Below are 19,811 nucleotides of genomic sequence, written 5' to 3' on the forward strand. Positions count from 1 at the left end.
CCAACGGGCTAAGGAGTAGAGGTGTCCCCTGGAGTTAGGGTGAGAGGCCCAGGAGGACTATGGCTGACTGTGGGGTCCAGGGGCATTTTGACAGACTTCATAAAATGCCCCGAGCACGAGCGAATGCTGTCTTTTCCAAGGGCCATAATTTTTCTCACCATGCAACAACCCACCACCATGGTTTGAGCCATGTCCTCCTCTCCTTTGTTACTGCAATGACCTCCTACTAGTAATGGTCTGTCCCTTGCTTCCACCTCGTCCTCTGCAGTCGGTCTGGACATGCAGCCAGGGCAAGCAAAGCCTGACCCTTCTCTATAAGATCTTACATGGGATCTGTCCCCTTCCTCACCACCCATCCCTCTATTCCTTCACTCGCCCAATGTCAGCCACCCGGGCTCTGTCCTGACCTTGACAGGGGCTGACATGCTGGAGCTTTGATTGTGGTTCTTGCTTCCAGTCTGCTCCTCCCCTAAGTTGTAAGCCCTGGGAGGGTGGGATGGCCCAGCCCTCAGCACATGGCCTGGTTGTGTTCATTAACCTTCTGGGGCGCAATTGAATGGATGAATGAAAAGCTTCCCTCAGTTTCCCTATGGGGTCTGTGACCCAGAAAGGCTAAACTCCTCTAGGCAGAACTAGAGCAGACAGGTCAGTGCAGGCCAGGCAGAGTGGGCACGGTGGAGCTCCCTCCAGGCCCCACTCAGACGCAGTCACGGAGCTACAGGAGAGCCCTGGGGAAAGAGACCAACTGGAGGGGGTGGCCCTGGCCAGGGGCAGGTCAGAGCAGGCACAGTGGAGAGGGAGGGAGGGAGGGAGGGAGGGGGGCAGGTCTGTAATTGGTAATCTAGGCCAAGGGTTCCTTAAGGCAAAATATCTGGGTCTGAATCATGCTTGTTGTAAAGACTTCCTTGATTCACATGTTGCTTTACTGCACCCACCCTTAACAGCGAGGTGGATGGGGGCAGAGGTGGGTGGCCAGGGCTGGGTCACCTCTGGGCTAGGAAGCTCCTGGTGAGGGTCCCAGGGTCCTAGTGTGGGGAGCAGGGATGAGGCGGAACTGGGACAGAAAGGGAGTCTGGGGAACAGTTGGAACCCTCCTACTCCCCGCTCATGGGGAAGGAGAGGGGAAAGGAAGAGGACCCCCGGTCGGTCAGACAGGCTGGGAGGGAGGGTGAGGGAGGGGGCTTGGCTGAGGTTGAAAGGTGCCAGCGGATGTGGCCAGCTCCCGCAGGGAGACGGCTGCCTCCCGCTCCCTCCCTCCATCCCGTGTGCCACTTAATGTTTGCAGTTAAGTATTTACAGACATGTTCCCATGGCAACTAAGGCTTCAAAGTTACTCTCACAATTCTGTTTTCTCAAATGTGTTTCTCTGGTTGATTGCACAGAGTTTTCTGGAAGCTGGCCAGGCGGAGTGAGTCGCATTTCCAGCCCTGTGCAGTCCCTCACCCCTTCCCACCCCATCTCCTTCTAAACGCCCCCTCCAGTAGCCCATCCAACCTGGATGCATGGTCAGGCGTCCCAGGGCTCAGAGCTGGGAGCCCGCCCCCTCCACCACCCGGAGCTCCCAGTGTAATGAGTCCATTGCCAGCTCCCTGTCCACCAGGAAACTGCTCCCAGCTTCCCAGCCCTCTCCACAAGAAAGACCTGCACACAGGGCCCCTCTGTGCTTCTGGAGGCTCCTCAGCTGGGGCCTCCCTCTTCACCTCTGACCCCTGGCACCTGGCCCAGGGCTTGGGATCTGTAACTCTGGCATGATAGACATTCACTGATTGCACCCCAGCTCCTTCATATCACCACCCAGGGGGGTCCCTGTTCTGTTCAACCATTCAGTTCCCGAGCCTCTGCTCTGGGCTAGGCACTGTGCAAGGTACCAAGACACAGAGAGGGACAGATACAGAGTCCCTGCCTGCACGGAGCTCCCCTTGAAGTGGGGAGAAGAGGATGGCAGGTCAGAAACGATCAGGTAGTGGTCTGTGTCATGAAAATGTAAAACAAGGTGGTCAATGGTGGAGCTGGGCTGCCTTAGTGGGCAAGTCAGGATAGGCCTGCGTGAGAGGGACGCCTAAGCTGAGACGTGGCACATGGGGGAGAGGCGCTTGTGCAAAGGCCAAAGCAGGGAGGTTTGAACAATAGCCATGAGCAAGGGGGCTACAGCGAGAGATGGAGAGACAGGGCGGCTGGAGGTGGAGTTGGATGCAGCAGGACCAGGGTGGTGAGGACCTTGGAGCGAGAGGACCAGAGAGCTCTGCGTAGAGAGACAGGCTCTGATGCTGCCACTGTGTGGAGAATGGACTGTGGGGGACAGGAGGCGGTAGAGACATGGAAAGGAGGGGACGTGGAGAGGGAGGAGACTCAGAGTGGGCGGGGGGTGGGGGGGGTGGGGGGGGTGGTGGTGGTGGAGGAAAATTGCCCTGGCTAGAGCAAGGGGCACTGCAGGGGCTCCATAGGCCCCTGTGCTGCAGACTCTTGTCTGCCTGATTCTTTTTCTAAAATATCCAATGTATATATGAGACAATTTCTTTCTTAATAGTCGTCTGTATATTGTAATGTGTGTTCACCACCTGAACTCAAGCCTCCTTCCATCACCCTGTATCCCCCCTTTACCCTCTTCTACTTCCCTCCACCCCCTTCCCCTTAGTAATCACCATCCTGTTGTCTATGTCTATGAGGGGCTTTTTCTCTGCTGAATCCCTTCACCTTTGCCCCCACCCCTCAAAGCCCCTCCCCCAGGGCTAGCATTGGCCCCAGCAGTGAGGTGTAAGAGTGAGGGCTCCTGGAGGTGCCTCCCAGAAGAGCCCCGAGGATAGGCACTCTCCCTCCATCCCTTGCACTGGGGGCTTCCGCATGCAAGGCAGGCGGTTGGACCAAATGACCAGATGGTTTCTCCCAGCTCAGCCTTGCCTGAATCTCCCTCCCGGGCGGGAGGTGTGTTGCGGAACGACATGCTCCTGCTCTGGGCCACCCCTCCTCCCAGCCATCACTCTCTGTCAGACCCTGCTAGGAGCGAGAAGTCGCTGACTCTGCTAATGGTTCATTGAGTGGCTGTATCTCTATTATAAATGATTTAAGTCGCTGGCATTTAATTGATATTATAAATATGATATTTATGACAGCATGGGAAATGATGCATATGCTGTTACTATACATTGTGGATCATGTGTATTTCTGGAGTGGCATGTCCTCCACCTTCCACCTTCTCCCTGCTTTGCTGGCCTTACACCACTGTCCAGACCCCCTGCCTGCTCCGGGCCTTGGCAAGCAAAGGAGGAGGTTGGTGTAAGAAGATGGACCTGCCCGGTTCTTCCACCCAGTTCTCCCAGGGTCCGGGAAGTAGAAGAGAATAAGGAGGGATAAATGGGCCTGTTTCTGGAGAGGACCTGAGGGAAGGCGTGCGGGCTATGTCTACTCTCTGACCCTCAGGGAACTTATAACCTTATTGAGGAGTGCGCGCGTGCACGCACACACACACACACAAACACACACACACACACACACACACACGCCACATACAACACACACACGGATTGTGCGGAGGCTGGGAGAGGGCAGGGATGGCTGATGCAGTCTGGGGAGACTTTCTGGAGGAGGGAGGCTTTGAGCTGGGCTTGAAGGCTAGGCAGGAGTTAGAGAAGGAATGAAGAAAGAAGGGACTGAGACCCAAGATCTCAGAGTCACATCTGGGTTCCAGTCCAGGCATTAACGTTTAATTTTTGTGTGACTGTGGGCAAGTAATTGAGTCCTTTTTGAACCTCAAATCCCTCATTTGTAAAATGGGCATGTGATATTACCAGTACAAGTAGTACCATCACCTCCTCTATTCTGGACACCATACTTCTCTTAAGACGGCCATAGCACAAGGTAATTGCATTAGAACTCTTCATACTGGCTATTTCCAAGTGACTCCGTACCTGCCCTCTACTCATGATGGAGGAGGTGGACAGTTGGGGCCAGATTGAGGGGGCTCTTGAAAGGCAATCAAAGGGAATAGGAAACAGGGAAACGGTCTAGATTTCTGAGCTTGAGAGCAGAGTATCAAGATGGTTTCAGGAATGCCAATCTAGTGGAGGTGGGTAGGGTATTATTTTGGAAGGCGTTGGAAGTGGAGAGGGTGGCCAGTATGGTGGCTGGTGTCCTACCCCATGCTGCTCTTTGCTCTGTCCCTCCAACACCACATTCCCTGCAGAAGCCTCGTCACTTCAGTCTGGTCTCACCCACCTGCCGCCATCTATCTTCCTATGGATGCCACCCTATTGCACCATCCCCGCAGCCCCCTCAGCTGAGCTCTGGAAGCCCTTATCACCGCTACCCTCGCCCCCTCACACTATGAGCTCCTTTGTGGGAGGCCAAGGAGCTGCCACACCCAAACCTCAATCAAGGCAGGGCAGCAAGAGATCCTGGTTTCTATGGCTGAGGATAGGGATCATTCAAAACAATGGACAATCTAAAAACTCAGGTGATCCAAAGAGCTGGACAGTACCCACATCAGTTTGGCTTTGGGATGTATGTTGACTTTCATAGAGAACAAATCAGATGCTATGAGAATTTGGCCATTTTAGGGAAAGTCCCAAGAATACACTGGAAGAACTGTCTGATGCCCACTCGCACTCCTTCCTGGATGGAGTTACCCACCTAATGCCCTTACCCCATCAGTACCCTCCCCCAAGCCTGCATCTACCCCTCCTGCTGCTGGAGGTGGCTAAGTCCCCAGTGCACGGTGAGGGTGCAGTTCCTATCAGTAGCCACAGGTCTTGAGTCCCCCAAAGTACCCCTCGTGGAAGGGGCCAGAAGGCCTCACACTACCTCTATCGTCTTGTCCTTGAGGCAAGCAGCCACTTCATTGTCACTCAGGTCAGCAGCCAGGGACAAGCCAAGCCTCTGGGAGTCACCTTCCAAAGGGAGACAAACTGAACAAAAGGCGGGCTGCCCGAGGTCATCTCTAGGGGAGGACACAGTCAGTAGACACATGGGAAAGGGCTGAGGTGACGCTGGGTAGCACAGGACTCCCCAGCCCAGGTCACAAGAGATGGTGAGGGGAGAGAGGGACATGACAGGTGGGAAGCACAGCAGGGTTTCCTAGAGGTTAAAGGGAGGGGGGCATGGCTGCAGCAATATCTGGGGAGTGCAGTGTGGCAGCAGGCTAGATCCTTCGGGAAAACCGGGGCGGGGGGGGGGGGGAGCGGGCGGTCATAAGGGGGAGCAGCTGTGGGCAGGTACAACTGCCTCTTCTCCCTCGTCATTCTCCTTCCTTCACTGTCACCGAGTGGTCAGAGGCAGCCAGGGGCGCAGACTGTCTGAGGGACAGGCGCACCAGCCAGGTCAGGGCAAAGGGGCCCTGAAGTGGAGGAGTGGTGGAGCAGAGTGGGCGTGGGGCTCCACCCTGTAGGGTTTGGGGCCCCCAGAGGCTGCTGAGAAGGCCAGAAACTGAACACTGTGTGACAATGCAGGTCGGGGAAGAGGCAGCCAGGGAAGCAAAGCAGGGGGAGGAGGCTGTGAGGAACTGGCCCAAACTGTCCGTGTCCACAGCACTTCCTCTGGCTCCTGCTGGTCACGTGGGGTCAGAGCAGTGAAGGCTGGGGCTGGGGACAGGGGCTTGGGCAGGTGTGGGGAGCCCGAGGCCCCCAGACACGGAGGCTCTGAGGAAGGGCAGACCCTGCTCTGGTCCTGGGTGACCTCTGCCCCACGCACCTGGGTCCCCTGCAAGGCACCACCTGGGCAGCCCAGCCCCCTTGTCACGGGGAGAGATTAACATTTGAAATCCATTCCGAGGGCCCTTCCTCCCTCCCCACCCCTCGCTCCCCCCAAAAAAGGAAAACAGTCGTTGAAATTGAAAAATGGTGCTCAGTGAAGGGTTTAAAGACATTTTGAATTTAAAATATATTTTAAAGGTCATTTTCAGCAGTAATTATGTTATAATGGCGGGGCTCTTAGCGAAGGCAGAGTCCCACAGTAATGTTAGACCAAATGGGAGGCGGTGCAGGCCTCGGTCTCCTGGAGCCTCAGAACTGGGGAGGGGGTGGGGGTGAGTAGAAGGGGAGCAGCACATTCTCCCGTTAGAGCCAGTGTCAGGGTCCCCCCTGGGTCCCCAGGAACAGGGCACCCCACAGTACACTTAGCTCTGGCACAGAGAGCCCTCAAGACCTCTCCTGGCGCCCTGCCCTGGGCTCTGGGGCCTCACAGAACCCTCCCATGGGGCAGAGATGGGCAGGTCTGGCCTCCTGCCTCTGGGACATCCTACCTTCCTTCCTCCCCCTCCCACCCACACACAGGTGCACCCTTTCTTCTGCTTCCGGACACCCACTCTGGGGCCCTCTTGGTAGCAGGCTGGCAGCCCCTCCTGTCGGGCCTGGACCCACCGCTTCCTGAGCTGGGGCGGAACCTGCCAGGAGCCTGCCTTTCTGCACTTGATCATGACTGTGGGCTACATTTGGGGTAGCAGACTGAGGACAGGACCACACTGGCTACCTATTTACACCTCAGTGTTTTCATCGTGCTATCCCATCGAACAAACCCACCCACCCTGGCAGGCTCGCCCTCTTTTCTCCCTCACAGGAAGTGCACCCCTTCTTCGCAAGAAGCCTCACTCACATACTTGCACAAGCTTGTTGGAAGCCACCTACTGTGTGAGCACCTACTGTTACTCAAACCCGGGATGTTCTAGAGGGCTGGCCAGGCCCCAGGGGTGCCATGAGAGGTCTGGCTGCGGGGAGAAATGGCAGAGGGCAGGGGGCAGTGGAGGAAGGAGTAGAAAGAGCCGGAGGAGGGCGCTAAAGTAACCTGGGAGGGCTTCATGCAGGAAGTGTGTGGTGCCTGAGCGCAAATCAACAAAAGAATGAACACCCAGGAGCTGTGAATAAAGAAATAAGCTGGGCATCGGCCTCTCCCAAGCGGAGGGCACTGCCAGCCCACGTGGGGAGAGGTGGGTTCAGCTTGCCAGCTTCTGTAGGTCCGGATGCCAGCAGAGCCCCAGTGATCGGATGAGGGGTGCAGAAGGAGGGCCTGGGGGAGGGCGCATGTGAATCACCTAGAGGGGCTGGCACGGTCACAGGGAGCCACGGGACCCACACGGGGTAAGTAGTCTCCGCTGGGAAGCTGGAGTCAGAGGGACGCGGTGAGGGGATTGGAGAGGGGGCGGTTGTAGCCCGGGACCCCTGGAGGCAGCCATAGGATGGAGGGAGGCAGGAGGAGGGGAAGTGGCGAAATAGAAAAGTATCTGTGAGAAGCGCAGCGCCAGGCTACGGTGTTATTAACTAAAGCATCTTCTAATCTAAAACTTAGCCATTAATAACAAGCTGCCGCCACATCGGGTAATTTATTCAAATTGCGGGTCAGGGATGGAGGAGCAGATGTTTCAGAGCTGCTGGTGTCACTTAGCGAGGAGGAGGTGGGGGTGGCCTGCATGTGCCTGGCGGGCAGGGTGGGGCCCTTCGCTGCCTTGCATTCCAGGGAGGTGGGGACCTCGCCTCTCATTGCCGGTTGCCCAGGGGTCAGAGGGGTCAGGCGGAGGATGGCTGATTTAGTTTAACAAGTGCCAGATGGAAAACCAGCGTGAGGACAGGGCCAGCCACCTAGAATGTCGCTGTTCCTGTCTTACCAGTTGAAATGCCGCCTCTTACTCAAAGTCCTCCGTGGTTTCTCCAGACCCACAGCCTGGTGCTGGGAATCAGAGGGGCCTGGGTTCCTTCTCAGATGCACCCACCGCCACCAGCTGGTGACCCCGGCAAGAATGCCTAAGTCAGGAGTGGGGTGAAGAGATACAGTGGCCCCGGGGAGGACCTGGCCCGGGCAGGGGGCCTTTAAGGTCAGTTGGTTTCCTGTCCTACACCTTATGGCCCTCAGTTGTGGTTAACTTAGTGCTTTGATTCGAGGTCTTTTCCTGTCTCCTAATGGCTACATTGCCCCAGCCCCAGACAGACGGTAAGCCCCCTGTGGCCAAGCATCATGCGGGTGTGGGGTGCTCAGTCAACACCGAGGATGCCTACGGCTATCTTCTCTCATGGGAAGGGGCCACAAAGCTCCCATGAACCTCTCCTGGACTCTGGTGCCTCTCAGCCCAGTCCCCTGGGTTGTGGCCAAATCTAGGTTGGGTCCTAGTGGCGGTGAGAGCTAGAGAGTCTGGCCACAGCTTCTGGGACAGAGACTAGGGAAGTCCATTGGCTCCTGGACTCCTGGGGAAACGGAACCTCTGTCGGCGAAGGCCCTCCTGCCTGATTTTGCCTTTTGGCAAAGCAAACCTCTCCCTTGGGAAGCCTTTCTGGCTCTAACCCATTCCCCTCCTGGGAGTGTCTGATGCTGGGGGGTGGGGAGGGGGCACTGCTCAGCTGATATCTTCAGGCTGTGAGTCTGAATCCCCACTGGTGTCTATATGGGGAGCAGGGGCAGATACAGAGGGCCCCACAAATTCTGGGTGCTCTGGTTCACAATTTAAAGTATGTGGGAGGAGACTTTCTCCTCTTTCCTCAGTCTTGCAGATCTGAATGCCTGCTTATTGAGGAGGCTTAAAGTGGAGCTCAGCCCATCAAGGACGTTCTGTAACAGCCCCCTGCGTGTCCGGCTTTATGCTTGGGTTCCTCGCCCATTGCCCACAAAAGGCCCCCGGTGGCCCCTGGCGGCCCGTGCGGTGAGCTGCTGTGAGCTGCGGGTGGATACAAGGTGACACTCTGGCAATGTTCCAACTGGAGGCAGACACATCTCTCCCCACAGGCCCAGCCCGGATGGTGCCACCAGAACGTGATGAGAGATTGAGGAGGCCCTTCTGTCCCCACAGCCCTGACCAGGGGTGACGCCACTAGAGCGGTATTCTCTGAGGAGACGGTTGCCTAAGCAAATGCCGCCCTTGGCAAGACAGGATCCGGCGGCGTTTATCAGATGCTGAAGGCCCAGGGACCAGAGGGGCCACCTGTGCCATCTCTGTGGCCTGGCCTGGGACAGCCCTGGATGTGAGGGCTGTCAGAAGCCTGGGGGCCACTCTGGTGGCCACCAATACCCCACCCCCAGGAGAGTGGAGGGGTAGGGGAGGGCTGTGATGGCAGGAGAGCGCTCCCTGGCCACCTGGCTGGGAGGTCAGTGGCAGCCGCCTGCCCTGTGCCTCGGCTCCTGGCAAATGGGACCTGCTCTGAGCTCAAGGTTCGTTTCTACTGAAGGAGAAAGCGCAGCCCCACACTCGCGGGCAATCAGCGCGCTCCGTGATGAATGGGGCCTGTGTCACTCAGCGAAAATGAATATTTCTTTGCGATAATGGCCAGATGGTAGCAACTCTCCGATCCAAATTAAAACATGCATGATAAATGCCAGGAAAACAGAGGAAGACAAAACCCCAACCTGGAGTGAATTCTCTCTATAAATCTTCCCTCTGCGCCCCCTCCCCCCACCACTGCGGCCCTGCTAATAGCCATTAAATTATTAAGATGCACTGCAAGGAGAATGCCAATGTCAGGGGCACCCTCCCCGCTGCCCACCTCCGCCCCCTGCCTGTGGCCTGACTTTGGAGGGGTTGCGGGGGACACTAAAGAGGGGACTGCGTTTAGGCCGGTAGAGAGCCAGGGTGGTAGGGGAGGTTCCCACTTGGAGGGCCTGAGGCCAGCGAGGCTCTGTGGAGGCCGGACATGTCTGCCCCAAGAAGGGCACAGTCTCTATGAAGAGATGAGGAACCAACACCCACTGTCTAACTTTGTGGCTCAGACAGAGAGCAGGAAGGGGGTTCTGAGCTGGGAAGACCAATGAGGAAGCTCTGGAGACCACACCCCAGCGGGTGGACCCTGCCCAGGGCTCTGACCATGTGGAGCTGGGCGGCTAGGAAGGGTCCGGGAGGACCGCCAAGGGTGGGCTGTGCCTGGAAGTGGATGTGCGCTTGGAGAGACCTTGAAGGCAGCAGCAGTGCTGGGCAGGGAAGGGATGGTTTGGGGCTTTGTATTTCATGGTGACAAAAGGGTTCTTGAGCTCCTGGTTAAATTCCCAGGCCCCATGCCCATTATCTCACAGCTGGAGGTGCATAGATCTCTTCTTGGTCTCGTGGTACCTTGTCCAGTCCTCCCTGCAGGTGGCCAGCCCGCCCAGGCCCAGCCTCCATTGAACACCCACCTCCCCATCCTCTCCAGGACTCCCCATCTTCTTCCAGAAAGCCCCCGACTCCGTGGCTGGGCATGCCTTGGAACCCTCTCCTGGGGCCAATGGTTTCCTCACCTCCCTGGAGAGGCTCTATGCCAGTGATGGCGAACCTATGACACGTGTGTCAGAGGTGACACGCGAACTCATTTTTTTGGTTGATTTTTCTTTGTTAAATGGCATTTAAATATATAAAATAAATATCAGAAATATAAATCTTTGTTTTACTATGGTTGCAAATATCAAAAAATTTCTATATGTGACACGGCACCAGAGTTAAGTTAGGGTTTTTCAAAATGCTGACATGCTGAGCTCAAAAGGTTCGCCATCACTGCTCTATGCCAACATCTCCCCGGCTTCTCAGCCTGACTCCCCGCCAACACGGAGCCTCCTCTGCAGGCCTTCCCTGTCTGCCCGGCCTGCTCGGCTCTGCCCTTTCCCAGCCGGGCTCACCGTCTACACTGCTCAGTGGTGCTACTGCAGCCATAACCTGTCTCCCACCAGACTGACAGCTGCTCTAGGGCTAGAGCTCGGCAAGGCTTCCTGGGACCCCACACAATCTCTTTCATGCGCAGCTCTGCAGATTTGAGCCACTTCCAATTGGCCATTTATGTCTCAGCCTAAGATCCCCTAACACCTGGGCTAGTTACCCAGTGCTGGGGTGTGGTGTCTGTGAGGTTGGGATCATGGGTCTGTCCCTGATATGCGCCCCGCCTTCCCCTTAAAAATACCCACAACAAAAAAACAAAAACCCATGCTGGCTGCTAACCCCCAGCCTCTGCAAAGCCTTTCTTTGTGCCAGCCTCAGGCCGACAGGGCTCTGAGCACCAGGTGGCTCTCCTCTGCTGGGCAGATGTGGAGTTTTCCACCTGCTCCTCCCCGCTGATCCTACACACTCAGGTGGACCACGGACAGGCTCATCCTGCTGCAGACTGAGCCTGTGCCCAGGCAAGTCCAACCCCAGACCCTCCTGAGTTCCCTATCCGCCCTCCTCCCCATTCTGATCCAGCCTTATCTTTTGGGCATCTGATGGCGGTGCTGATAATGGGAGAACTTTCTCTGCATGTCAGGATCCAGCACAGACCCGTGAGAAGGCAGCAAGGCACGGAGGTTGGCACGGAGAGGCTGAGATGTGAAGGCTGACTACCCCCAGTGTGATCTCCTCTCCTTTCCCCCTCCATCAAAAGGGGGTGCTGCTCGGTCAATCTCGTGGGGTTGTTGCAGGGCTGAGGCGCTTGTACTGGAGGCGCTGTCTGATTCTTGGGGGCAGGGATTGAGGCCCTACTGGCTTTATCTGTCTCTCTTCAGAGCCCTGGGTTGGGTTTAGCTGCAGCAGCTGCAGCATTGCCTGGATCCTACGGGTACTGGGCTGGGCTGGGTGGGAAAGGAGGCAGGACATGGCAGGCAGGGGACAGCTGACCAGAAAGGTGGGGCAATTCCATAGAGAAAATAGACTCTGGGACAGGCCTGGTGAACTTGGACTAAAGGGTGAGAATAGACAAGGTCCCCCAGACTCAGCCAGTGTGTGTTCGTAGGCGTACATGCCCTGGAATTTGAGGAGCAATGAGACCCACAGGGCACCTAATCTGAGTCTTCCAGAAAGCGAACTTCCCTCTCCAGCCGAACCAATTCCTCTCCATTATTTAAAGAAGATGTCAGATGCCACATATTTGCCTTTCTCATCTCTGTTTTCATGTCTTTGCCTGCGACCCTTCACCCAGGTGCTGCCCGTTGGTAACCCTGCCATTCCAATAATCAATTCCTCCAGGAAGCCTTCCTTGTCCCGCTGAATTCACATGCTCAATGCAGCTCTGGCCATAGGCTGTACGACTTTCATTTGCACTCTGTTGGGCACACCTTGTCGGAGGTCCCCACCCCATCCCCTCCTCTCTCCTCATGGACTGGACTCTAAGAATGAAATAACTGCGGCAGCTGTCAGCAGGGAGGGTTCCACAGTTGTTCCCCCTCCGGCAGCTCCAAAGGGGTGTCATCATCCCTTTGCAAGAGGAGGTGGCAAGGCATCACTGTGGAACAGACAGGATGCTCGTAGTCAGAGCACCTGGGAGTGCCCAGCACCGTCCCTGCTGGCCTGCTCTGGCTCCCTCCCCAGTCTGGTTGAGTGTCTTTAGGCTACTGTTTCCAAAGTGCCACTCTTATCACGTCACCCCCTGCCCCAGCATCTTAGAAGGCTTCCCTTTGCCTAAATGCATCCACTTACAGCACCTTTTGGAAATCAGTGCTTCCATATCTTGCCCTCCCCACAAGGCAGACCCTCTGTTCCGGCCTCTTGGGACTCTCCAAACCCATTTTGACTCGGCCCTTCCTTGCTCCAATCTTCTTCCTTCTGCAGGCCAAGCAGGTGTTACCTGTTCTGATCTCTCTGGTTTGAGCTGTCTCTACCTGCCTCCCTCTCCCCTGCACAACCTCATGGCTTCCATGTTGCTATCAGGCTGTTGCAAGTGAGGTGAGCCAGGGACCAGGAGGGCACTGGAGACACCTCGCCCTCCTCAGCTCTCAGTCACCGCAGCACCCAGGACTGCCGCCCAGGAGGACCGCCTGTGACACGCGCTCTCTCTCATCTTGCCCATCTTCCTGCATGCCCACATGGTGCCTGCCACAGGACACCATGGGAGTGGCGATGGGGTGGGGGCCAGAGGGCCGTGGTCCCTCTCTCCGTCTTTCCTATTCCTGTCATCCGCTCCTTCAGCCTGGGCACACAGGAGGCAGCTTTCAAATATCATCCAGGAGCCCATTTGCAATGATTAACATCCCATTTCCCCTGAAACAATCCTTTGCTAAATTAGTCGGGGCCAGAGGGAACTTGGCAAGGAGCTGCGAGCCTCAACTTAACTTGCCGAATGGATTAAAAAAAAAACCTCACAAACAAAATGCAGATCAATCAACACCCCTTCCCCCAGCGGAAAATGCAAAGTCCATTTAAACTCAGCAGGTTTGCAGTTAATTATAATTTCGCACCTATGGCAGGAGTGATGAGGGGCTCATGATGTGCCTGCCCCACTGGAGCCTCCCTGGGGACCCTTCCCACTGGCCACCTCCCTCCCCACAAAGACCTGTCTCCGAGCCGTTGCTATTTGCTTTCGGTTGTGTGAACTAGAGGAGCTGCATGGAGTTTTAACATTTCTTTTTCAAAGGGGCTTGGGAAGGGAAAGAGATAACGCTGTTTGTTGTTGTTTTATTTTGCTTTTTGGGTTTAGGTGTGAAAGAATGGGGACTGTGGAGAATAAAGTCCGCAGGGCAGGGGAACGGGCACCAGGATCTATTCTTGATCTATATCTCCAGAATCTACCATGGAAATGCTTAATCAAAAGTAGGAGGGACAGTACTCAGGTATGTGGCAGGACTTCCTGGCCATCGGACTTCCTGGCCATCGAAGGAGCCAAGCCTTGGCGGCAGTGGGGGGGAGGGGGGCACTTGGCCTGGTGATGGGCAGTCTAACCCTCAGCCCTCCTCTACGGCCTGCAGCCAGCCCTGCCCCCCCCCCCCCACCCCCGCTCCCTGCACACCAAGAGGGTATGGGCTGTGCTGCCTGGTGTCTGACATGAACTTCCCAAGCTGAATGGCTTTTCTTAAAGATCGGTCCCAAACACATAGGATTCAAGTACCGGTATGTTTATATCTGTCAGGACATTGGCTGTGGGGCTTACAGTTCAAGGGCAAAACGCTGCCGCCTACAGCTTGAGAGATTCCGGTGGGATATGGAAGGACAGGCTGAGAAGCGGGTCCCTGCGCTCTGAAGAAGGAGACTGAGAGGCTGTGGAGTGGCTTTCCTTCTGGATTGTTTTTAGGTGGGAGGAACTGGGTGAGAGTAGACTCCTGGGGAGGGTGGACAGGATGGCTCCGGGGCCTTCCCAGGCTGTTGGGGGGCCGTGTCCTGGTCACAGGGGCAGCTACCTGTGCCCCAGTCAAAGGTTGGCCAAGACCTCTTGCCCAAGGCCCTGGGCCCGGACATAGCTGTGGGGAGGGAGGACAGGGGTGTTGCTGTCTGGTAAGAGTTGAAGATGTTACCCTGGCTGGCTTGGCTCAGTGGATAGAGCGTCAGCCTGCGGACTGGAGGGTCCCGGGTTCGATTCCGGCCAAGGGCACATGCCTGGGTTTCGGGCTCAGTCCCCAGTAGGGGGCGTGCAGGAGGCGGCTGATCAATGATTCTCTCTCACCATTGATGTTTCTATCTCTCTCTCCTTCTCCTTTCCTCTCTGAAATCAATAAAGAAATATATATTTTTAAAAAAGAGTTGAAGATGTTGGGGTCTGTAAGGTCTGATCGGAGGTGAAGTGGAAATGTACCCTCCAACATACACATTCACATGGGCCCACAGAGGGGTGTGCACCACGCCCAGCTTCCAGGGGCTTCTGTGGGGACACAGAGGGGGCGGGTGAAGGTGGGGAATTTTCTGCTCTGAGAGGCAGACTCCTTCCTCTTTAGGGGCCTCAGTCACTGGACCCCTTCTCAGCCCTGGATGGGACCCTCTGTTCATTCTGGGGTCTCTGAGAGGAGAGACTAGTGCGAGGTGGTTGGACTCCTGCTCTGGGACTCAACTGGCTGCTGACAAATGAGTCTGTTCTTTGGGGCTGAGTCTCTGCCCATCCATACCCCTGCCTGCCAGGGCCACCTCCTCCGGGGGTCCCACAGGGTGTTCACACCTGTCCTTCAAGGCTTTCCCCACGCCGTCCCCACCCTCCTGCCTGCATGCATCTCGTCTAGAGGAATCTGCTTTTTAAACAGTAATTCCTACGGTCTCGGCATACTTTCAGATTGATCTTCGATGTGCCGTGGTCTTTAGCTTTATGTGCAGTGCACCCTCTCCCGCCTGGGACTAAAGCTTCCTAGCGGGACCCTGGGGGTTCCTGTTCACCCAGAAGCTTTTGTGAAATGAGGCATTTGTTGCCCCTTAAGAGAGGGAAATGGAAACTTCTGAATATTGAATTTTTATAAAGCAGGACCAGCCTACACACCCGTTTCATCTAAATGCTCGCCCACTAAATTGCCTCCCTAGAATATGGGACTAAAAAGCTAGAAAAGTCTAGAAGTGAGAGAGCCAGCATCTGGAGGCCAACAGTGTGGCCACAAGACTCCTAGGGCCTCAGGCCAGGGGTAGGGGGGTGGGGAACAGGAGGGGCAATACCCATCAGCTGGTCCTCCAGCAGCCCCTCAAAGGCCTCCCTGACAGTGCATTGTCTGTGTCTGTTTTAAAATAAAATAATGCTCGGAGGAGAAATGAAGAACTTAATAGGATTTATAAAGCCGCAGGAACCAATGGGGCTGCAGATGGTGGAGGGGCCGGGAGCACAGAATCAGCCACAGTTTATGGTGGGGAACGCGGCCTCGGGAGGGGCCCAGAGCGGCGTTTCCATGCACTGTGTCCAACCTCATTAGCCAGCCCAGCGGGACTGCAGCCACACAGTGCCGGCCACGGGGAGGGGGCAGGCGCCCGGAGGTGCCGTTAAATGAACGGGGGAGCAGCAAAAGGCTGCAGGGACGCTGTTTGGCTGAACGACTGGGCCGCACTTGCCCTGGGGACCCACGTGGAAAGGACTGACTCCCAGGCTGTCGCACCTGCCCGGACCCTCCCATGTGTCCTAGCCCTGCCCAGGTCCAGCCGGGAGACAGGAGGAGCCAGGGCTGGTGGGGAGGGCCCAGGTCCCCAGTTCCTGCCTCACATGTCCCAGCCCGGGCGACTGGAGTGTGTTGTGTGCCTGTGTGGCTTTCACTTCTGGGTCCTGTGAAGGGGTGGGGGCCATGGTGGCCGACCTGGAAGACTGCGTCACTCCAGTGCCACACCTGCCCCCTTCCAAGTGGGCAGCCCCTTGGCAAGCCGGAATCCCCTCCTTCCCAGGACTCCTTCCTAAACTATCGTGGTTTCTAACTTCTCCAACCCCTAAGCTAGCCATCTTGCTGCTTTTTTCCTGTCATTTCACGGTGATGAGATAAATCCTGGTGGCCCCAGTCTGTGCCCACCCCCAGCCACTGTGTGAGATTGGGTGTCTGCCTTTGGCAGTGTGGGCATGAGCATGTTGGTGAGGGTGAGGGTGTGAAAGGTGTTTATGCAAACTTAGCCGAGATGAGGCCCACCTTACTGTAGCTAAACCTTCTCCCTGCGAGGTGGTTACTGGGAAGAGGACAGGGTTGGTTTCTGATGGGGAGGGCGCCTTCTAGGGGTCAGGGCAGATAGATAGCACGGGTCTGAGGGTATGTGTCTGGATGGGGGTGGGGGAAGGGGAGATAGGTTGGTGTCTGCTACACCTGCTCAGGCCTCTAGCACGCCTTCCTTCCCCTACTTGGCTGCTGACCTTTTTGGACCCTTGAGAAGGGTAGGCACACACCCCAGTCCCAGCCTTTTCCAGTTCAGCCAAATGGAGTCTGATTCCCTGAAAGAAGTCCCCACAACCTGGCCAGGGAGGATGGGGGGCTCAGACGTGCAGGACAGCACCCCGTGTGCACCCATCCAGAGTGAAACCGAGAGGCGGAAGGGCCCCTGACGCTGTGGAGACCCAGTGCAGACGCTGACCATGAACCAGCTTTGGGGGAGGTACATTCGCCTTCGGGAGGCAAAGGACACCACAGTGCACGTCCTGGGGAGTGCCCTTGCCTCTGAGGTGGTCGGGCAGGGCATGCCCTCCGTCCTCCACTTTGCACCCTCTCTGTCCCCAGCTGCTTCACTCCCCTGGTTAACACACTGGCTTGCCTACTTGGGTGTGAATCTGAGTTTAAAGACCACGTGCTCCCTCGAGCTCTACAACATTAACTGGGCGCTCCTGGTGGCTCCTGGGGAGGCTCCTCCTCTGGTTTTCTTTCCCTGCCGAGCTGGAGCCCGGGCTCTTGGTGGTTGTAGCAGGAGCTGTGTCCTCTCTTCCTGACCAAGGACAGTACAGCCGGGACATCCCCTCTCTGCCCTGTCCCCCCATCAGGATCAGTGGCTCCTGCTTCCGATGGAGACCTGTCCAACCCCTTGGCCTTGTGTTTAGGGCTCCATTTTCACTTGTGCTCCCTGTCTCCTGCCAAGTCTACACCTTTTGGTCCAATTCCTTCCTCTTCCAGGAAGCCCTCCTTGCCTGCTCCAGGCCAACATGAGCTCTCAATTCTCTGGCCTCCTCCACTTTCTTCCAGGCCTCTCTCCTCCTGCTCCCTTTCCCTTCACCTTGCCCATAGCATTCCTCCTCCCACTCCCACCCCTGCCTCCTCACCCTTCTCCTGTTCCCATTCCTTTCATCTTTTTTTAATGCTCACCTCTCCCCCGGCCCCTCCACCCAGAAGAAGTATTTAATGGATATACTTTCGTTTTTTAAAAACTAGCTTGGTGATAGTGCTGACTCAGGATCACCTCCCTGTTTAATATTGAATATGCAATTAATAGATAGATGTTTGGGTTTGGCGCTGCTTTCCCCCTTCCACCGCGGGAAGAATAAAAGAGCTGATTAATCGGGTTTGGGGCAAGTGTCAGCGGCAGGAGATATATGGGAGAAAGGAGATGAGGTTAGCAACTTGGAGTCAGAGAGCTATTGCCTCGGAGGCAAGCGAAGGTTTGAGTTAGAGCTTGGCGCGGCCTTGCTGGGCAGAGGGGTGCCCGCCGCCCCGCTCCGGGCTCCGGTTCCAGAGAGACTGGCTGGACTTTGAACTGTCTGCTCTGCACACAGGCACCCCCTGCTCCACCTCAGGGGCCTGCCTCCTGGGCTGACTTCTCCAGGTGTGGCGTCTCCCTCCTTCAGGCCACTGCCTCCGAGGCCTGGCCTGCCCTGCTCCTGGATCCCCAGAGAGGGCGGAGGTGGCACTTACTCTCCCTGCCAGCAGGGGGCGCTCTTTTTGTGGCCTCCCTGAGTCCCCTCAGGACAAGGATCTTGGCTCTGAATGTACAAGTAGCTTTTGCCCATTTTACCTTTTGCTCTTAAATTGCTAGAAAATTTTGGGGATGGGGAGGGAAGGGAAGGGAGAGAGAAATCCCTTATTACCTGCCCGACCATGCCCAGATGGGGATAAGCCAGGGGCAGAGGGGCCTGACCTGGCATGGTGTGGGCATGGGTGCTTGGCAGAGGAAGCCAGGGTCTGGCCTGGTTGAGCCTGTGTGCCCTGGTGGCCTCACAGGTGGAAGTCAGTTTCCTCTGTGAGAATGGGGCTGGGGTTTATGTGAGGCTGTGTCCTGCTCTGTTCCCTTTCAGACACCTCCTCCCTAAATCCAGCTCCAGGATCTTGCCCTCAGCAGCCCAACACCCCACAGGAAACAGTTCTATACCCCACGGGAAGCACCCAACACCCCACGGGAAACAATCCTATACCCCACAGGAAGCACCCCAAAACCCCACGGGAAACAGTCCTATACCCCACGGGAAGCACCCCAACACCCCACGGGAAACAGTCCTATACCCCACGGGAAGCACCCCAACACCCCACGGGAAACAGTCCTATACCCCACGGGAAGCACCCCAACACCCCACGGGAAACAGTCCTATACCCCACGGGAAGCACCCCAACACCCCACGGGAAACAGTCCTATACCCCACGGGAAGCACCCCAAAACCCCACGGGAAACAGTCCTATACCCCACGGGAAGCACCCCAACACCCCACGGGAAACAGTCCTATACCCCACGGGAAGCACCCCAACACCCCACGGGAAACAGTCCTATACCCCACGGGAAGCACCCCAACACCCCACGGGAAACAGTCCTATACCCCACGGGAAGCACCCCAACACCCCACGGGAAACAGTCTTATACTCCACAGGAAGCACCCCAAAACCCCACAGGAAACAGTCCTATACCCCACGGGAAGCACCCAACACCCCACGGGAAACAGTCCTATACCCCACAGGAAGCACCCCAAAACCCCAGGGGAAACAGTCCTATACCCCACGGGAAGCACCCCAACACCCCACGGTAAACAGTCTTATACTCCACCGGAAGCACCCCAAAACCCCACAGGAAACAGTCCTATACCCCACGGGAAGCACCCCAACACCCCACGGGAAACAGTCCTATACCCCACGGGAAGCACCCCAACACCCCACAGGAGCCTTCCTCAGATGTGCCCACTCCGGCCTGCACCCTCCCATGTCCCACCTCCATTGCCTACATCCTGGCCCAGCATCCTTTCAACAGGTCAAGTCCCATCACAGTGGGGTTTCCTTGGTGACACGGAAGTGGGAGGAGCACCTTTTCCATGTCCTACAGGCAGCAGCAGAGTGTCCCGGACATCCTCATTGCTTGCTCCCTCATGGAAAGGACCGAACCCCACCACTGGGGAGACCCCAGTCACCCCTCTTCCTTTCACTGTCCCCCCAGAGCTCCAAAACCCTGCCTGAGGGGGAGACAGGGCAGGTGGCAGGAGTCGCTGCATTGCTGCGTTGGGAGAGGGAGGCGGGAGGGGACGAGGGGGCAGAGACAAGTGGGCCCTCACGTGAAGGGGGCTGGCGCAGGCAGCTACTACCTCCTCGGCTCTCGCTGTCCGCAGGCTTCACCTGGATCGGCCGGTTCATCTGTAACAGAGCACAGGGGTCAGTGTTAGAGCAGGGGTCAGTGCTAGAGCAGAGGTCAGTGCTAGAGCAGAGGGGTCAGTGTTAGAGCAGAGGGGTCAGTGTTAGAGCAGGGGTCAGTGTTAGAGCAGGGGCCAGTGTTAGAGCAGGGGTCAGTGTTAGAGCAGGGTTCAGTGCTAGAGCAGAGGTCAGTGCTAGAGCAGAGGGGTCAGTGTTAGAGCAGAGGGGTC

General features: G+C 56.6%; 1 protein-coding gene across 49 annotated transcripts in view; it reads right to left on the reverse strand.

Moving 5' to 3' along the window:
• The window catches only part of CELF4 (CUGBP Elav-like family member 4), a 274,994-nt gene that overhangs the window by 41,481 nt on the left and 213,702 nt on the right, over nucleotides 1-19,811 (reverse strand). For 25 of the 49 annotated variants that reach the window (XM_070421061.1, XM_070421049.1, XM_070421058.1 and 22 more), the window contains exon 3: nucleotides 19,506-19,584. In XM_070421061.1, coding sequence (XP_070277162.1) covers nucleotides 19,506-19,584 — 79 coding nt within the window. The remainder of the gene's footprint in view (nucleotides 1-19,505; nucleotides 19,585-19,811) is intronic. The other 24 variants (XM_070421054.1, XM_070421029.1, XM_070421070.1 and 21 more) reach the window with 1 other exon arrangement.

This window comes from Myotis yumanensis, unplaced genomic scaffold, assembly GCF_028538775.1.
Source record: "Myotis yumanensis isolate MYYU_CA2020_CCGP unplaced genomic scaffold, mMyoYum1.0.hap1 SCAF_7, whole genome shotgun sequence".
Classification (NCBI taxonomy): domain Eukaryota; kingdom Metazoa; phylum Chordata; class Mammalia; order Chiroptera; family Vespertilionidae; genus Myotis; species Myotis yumanensis.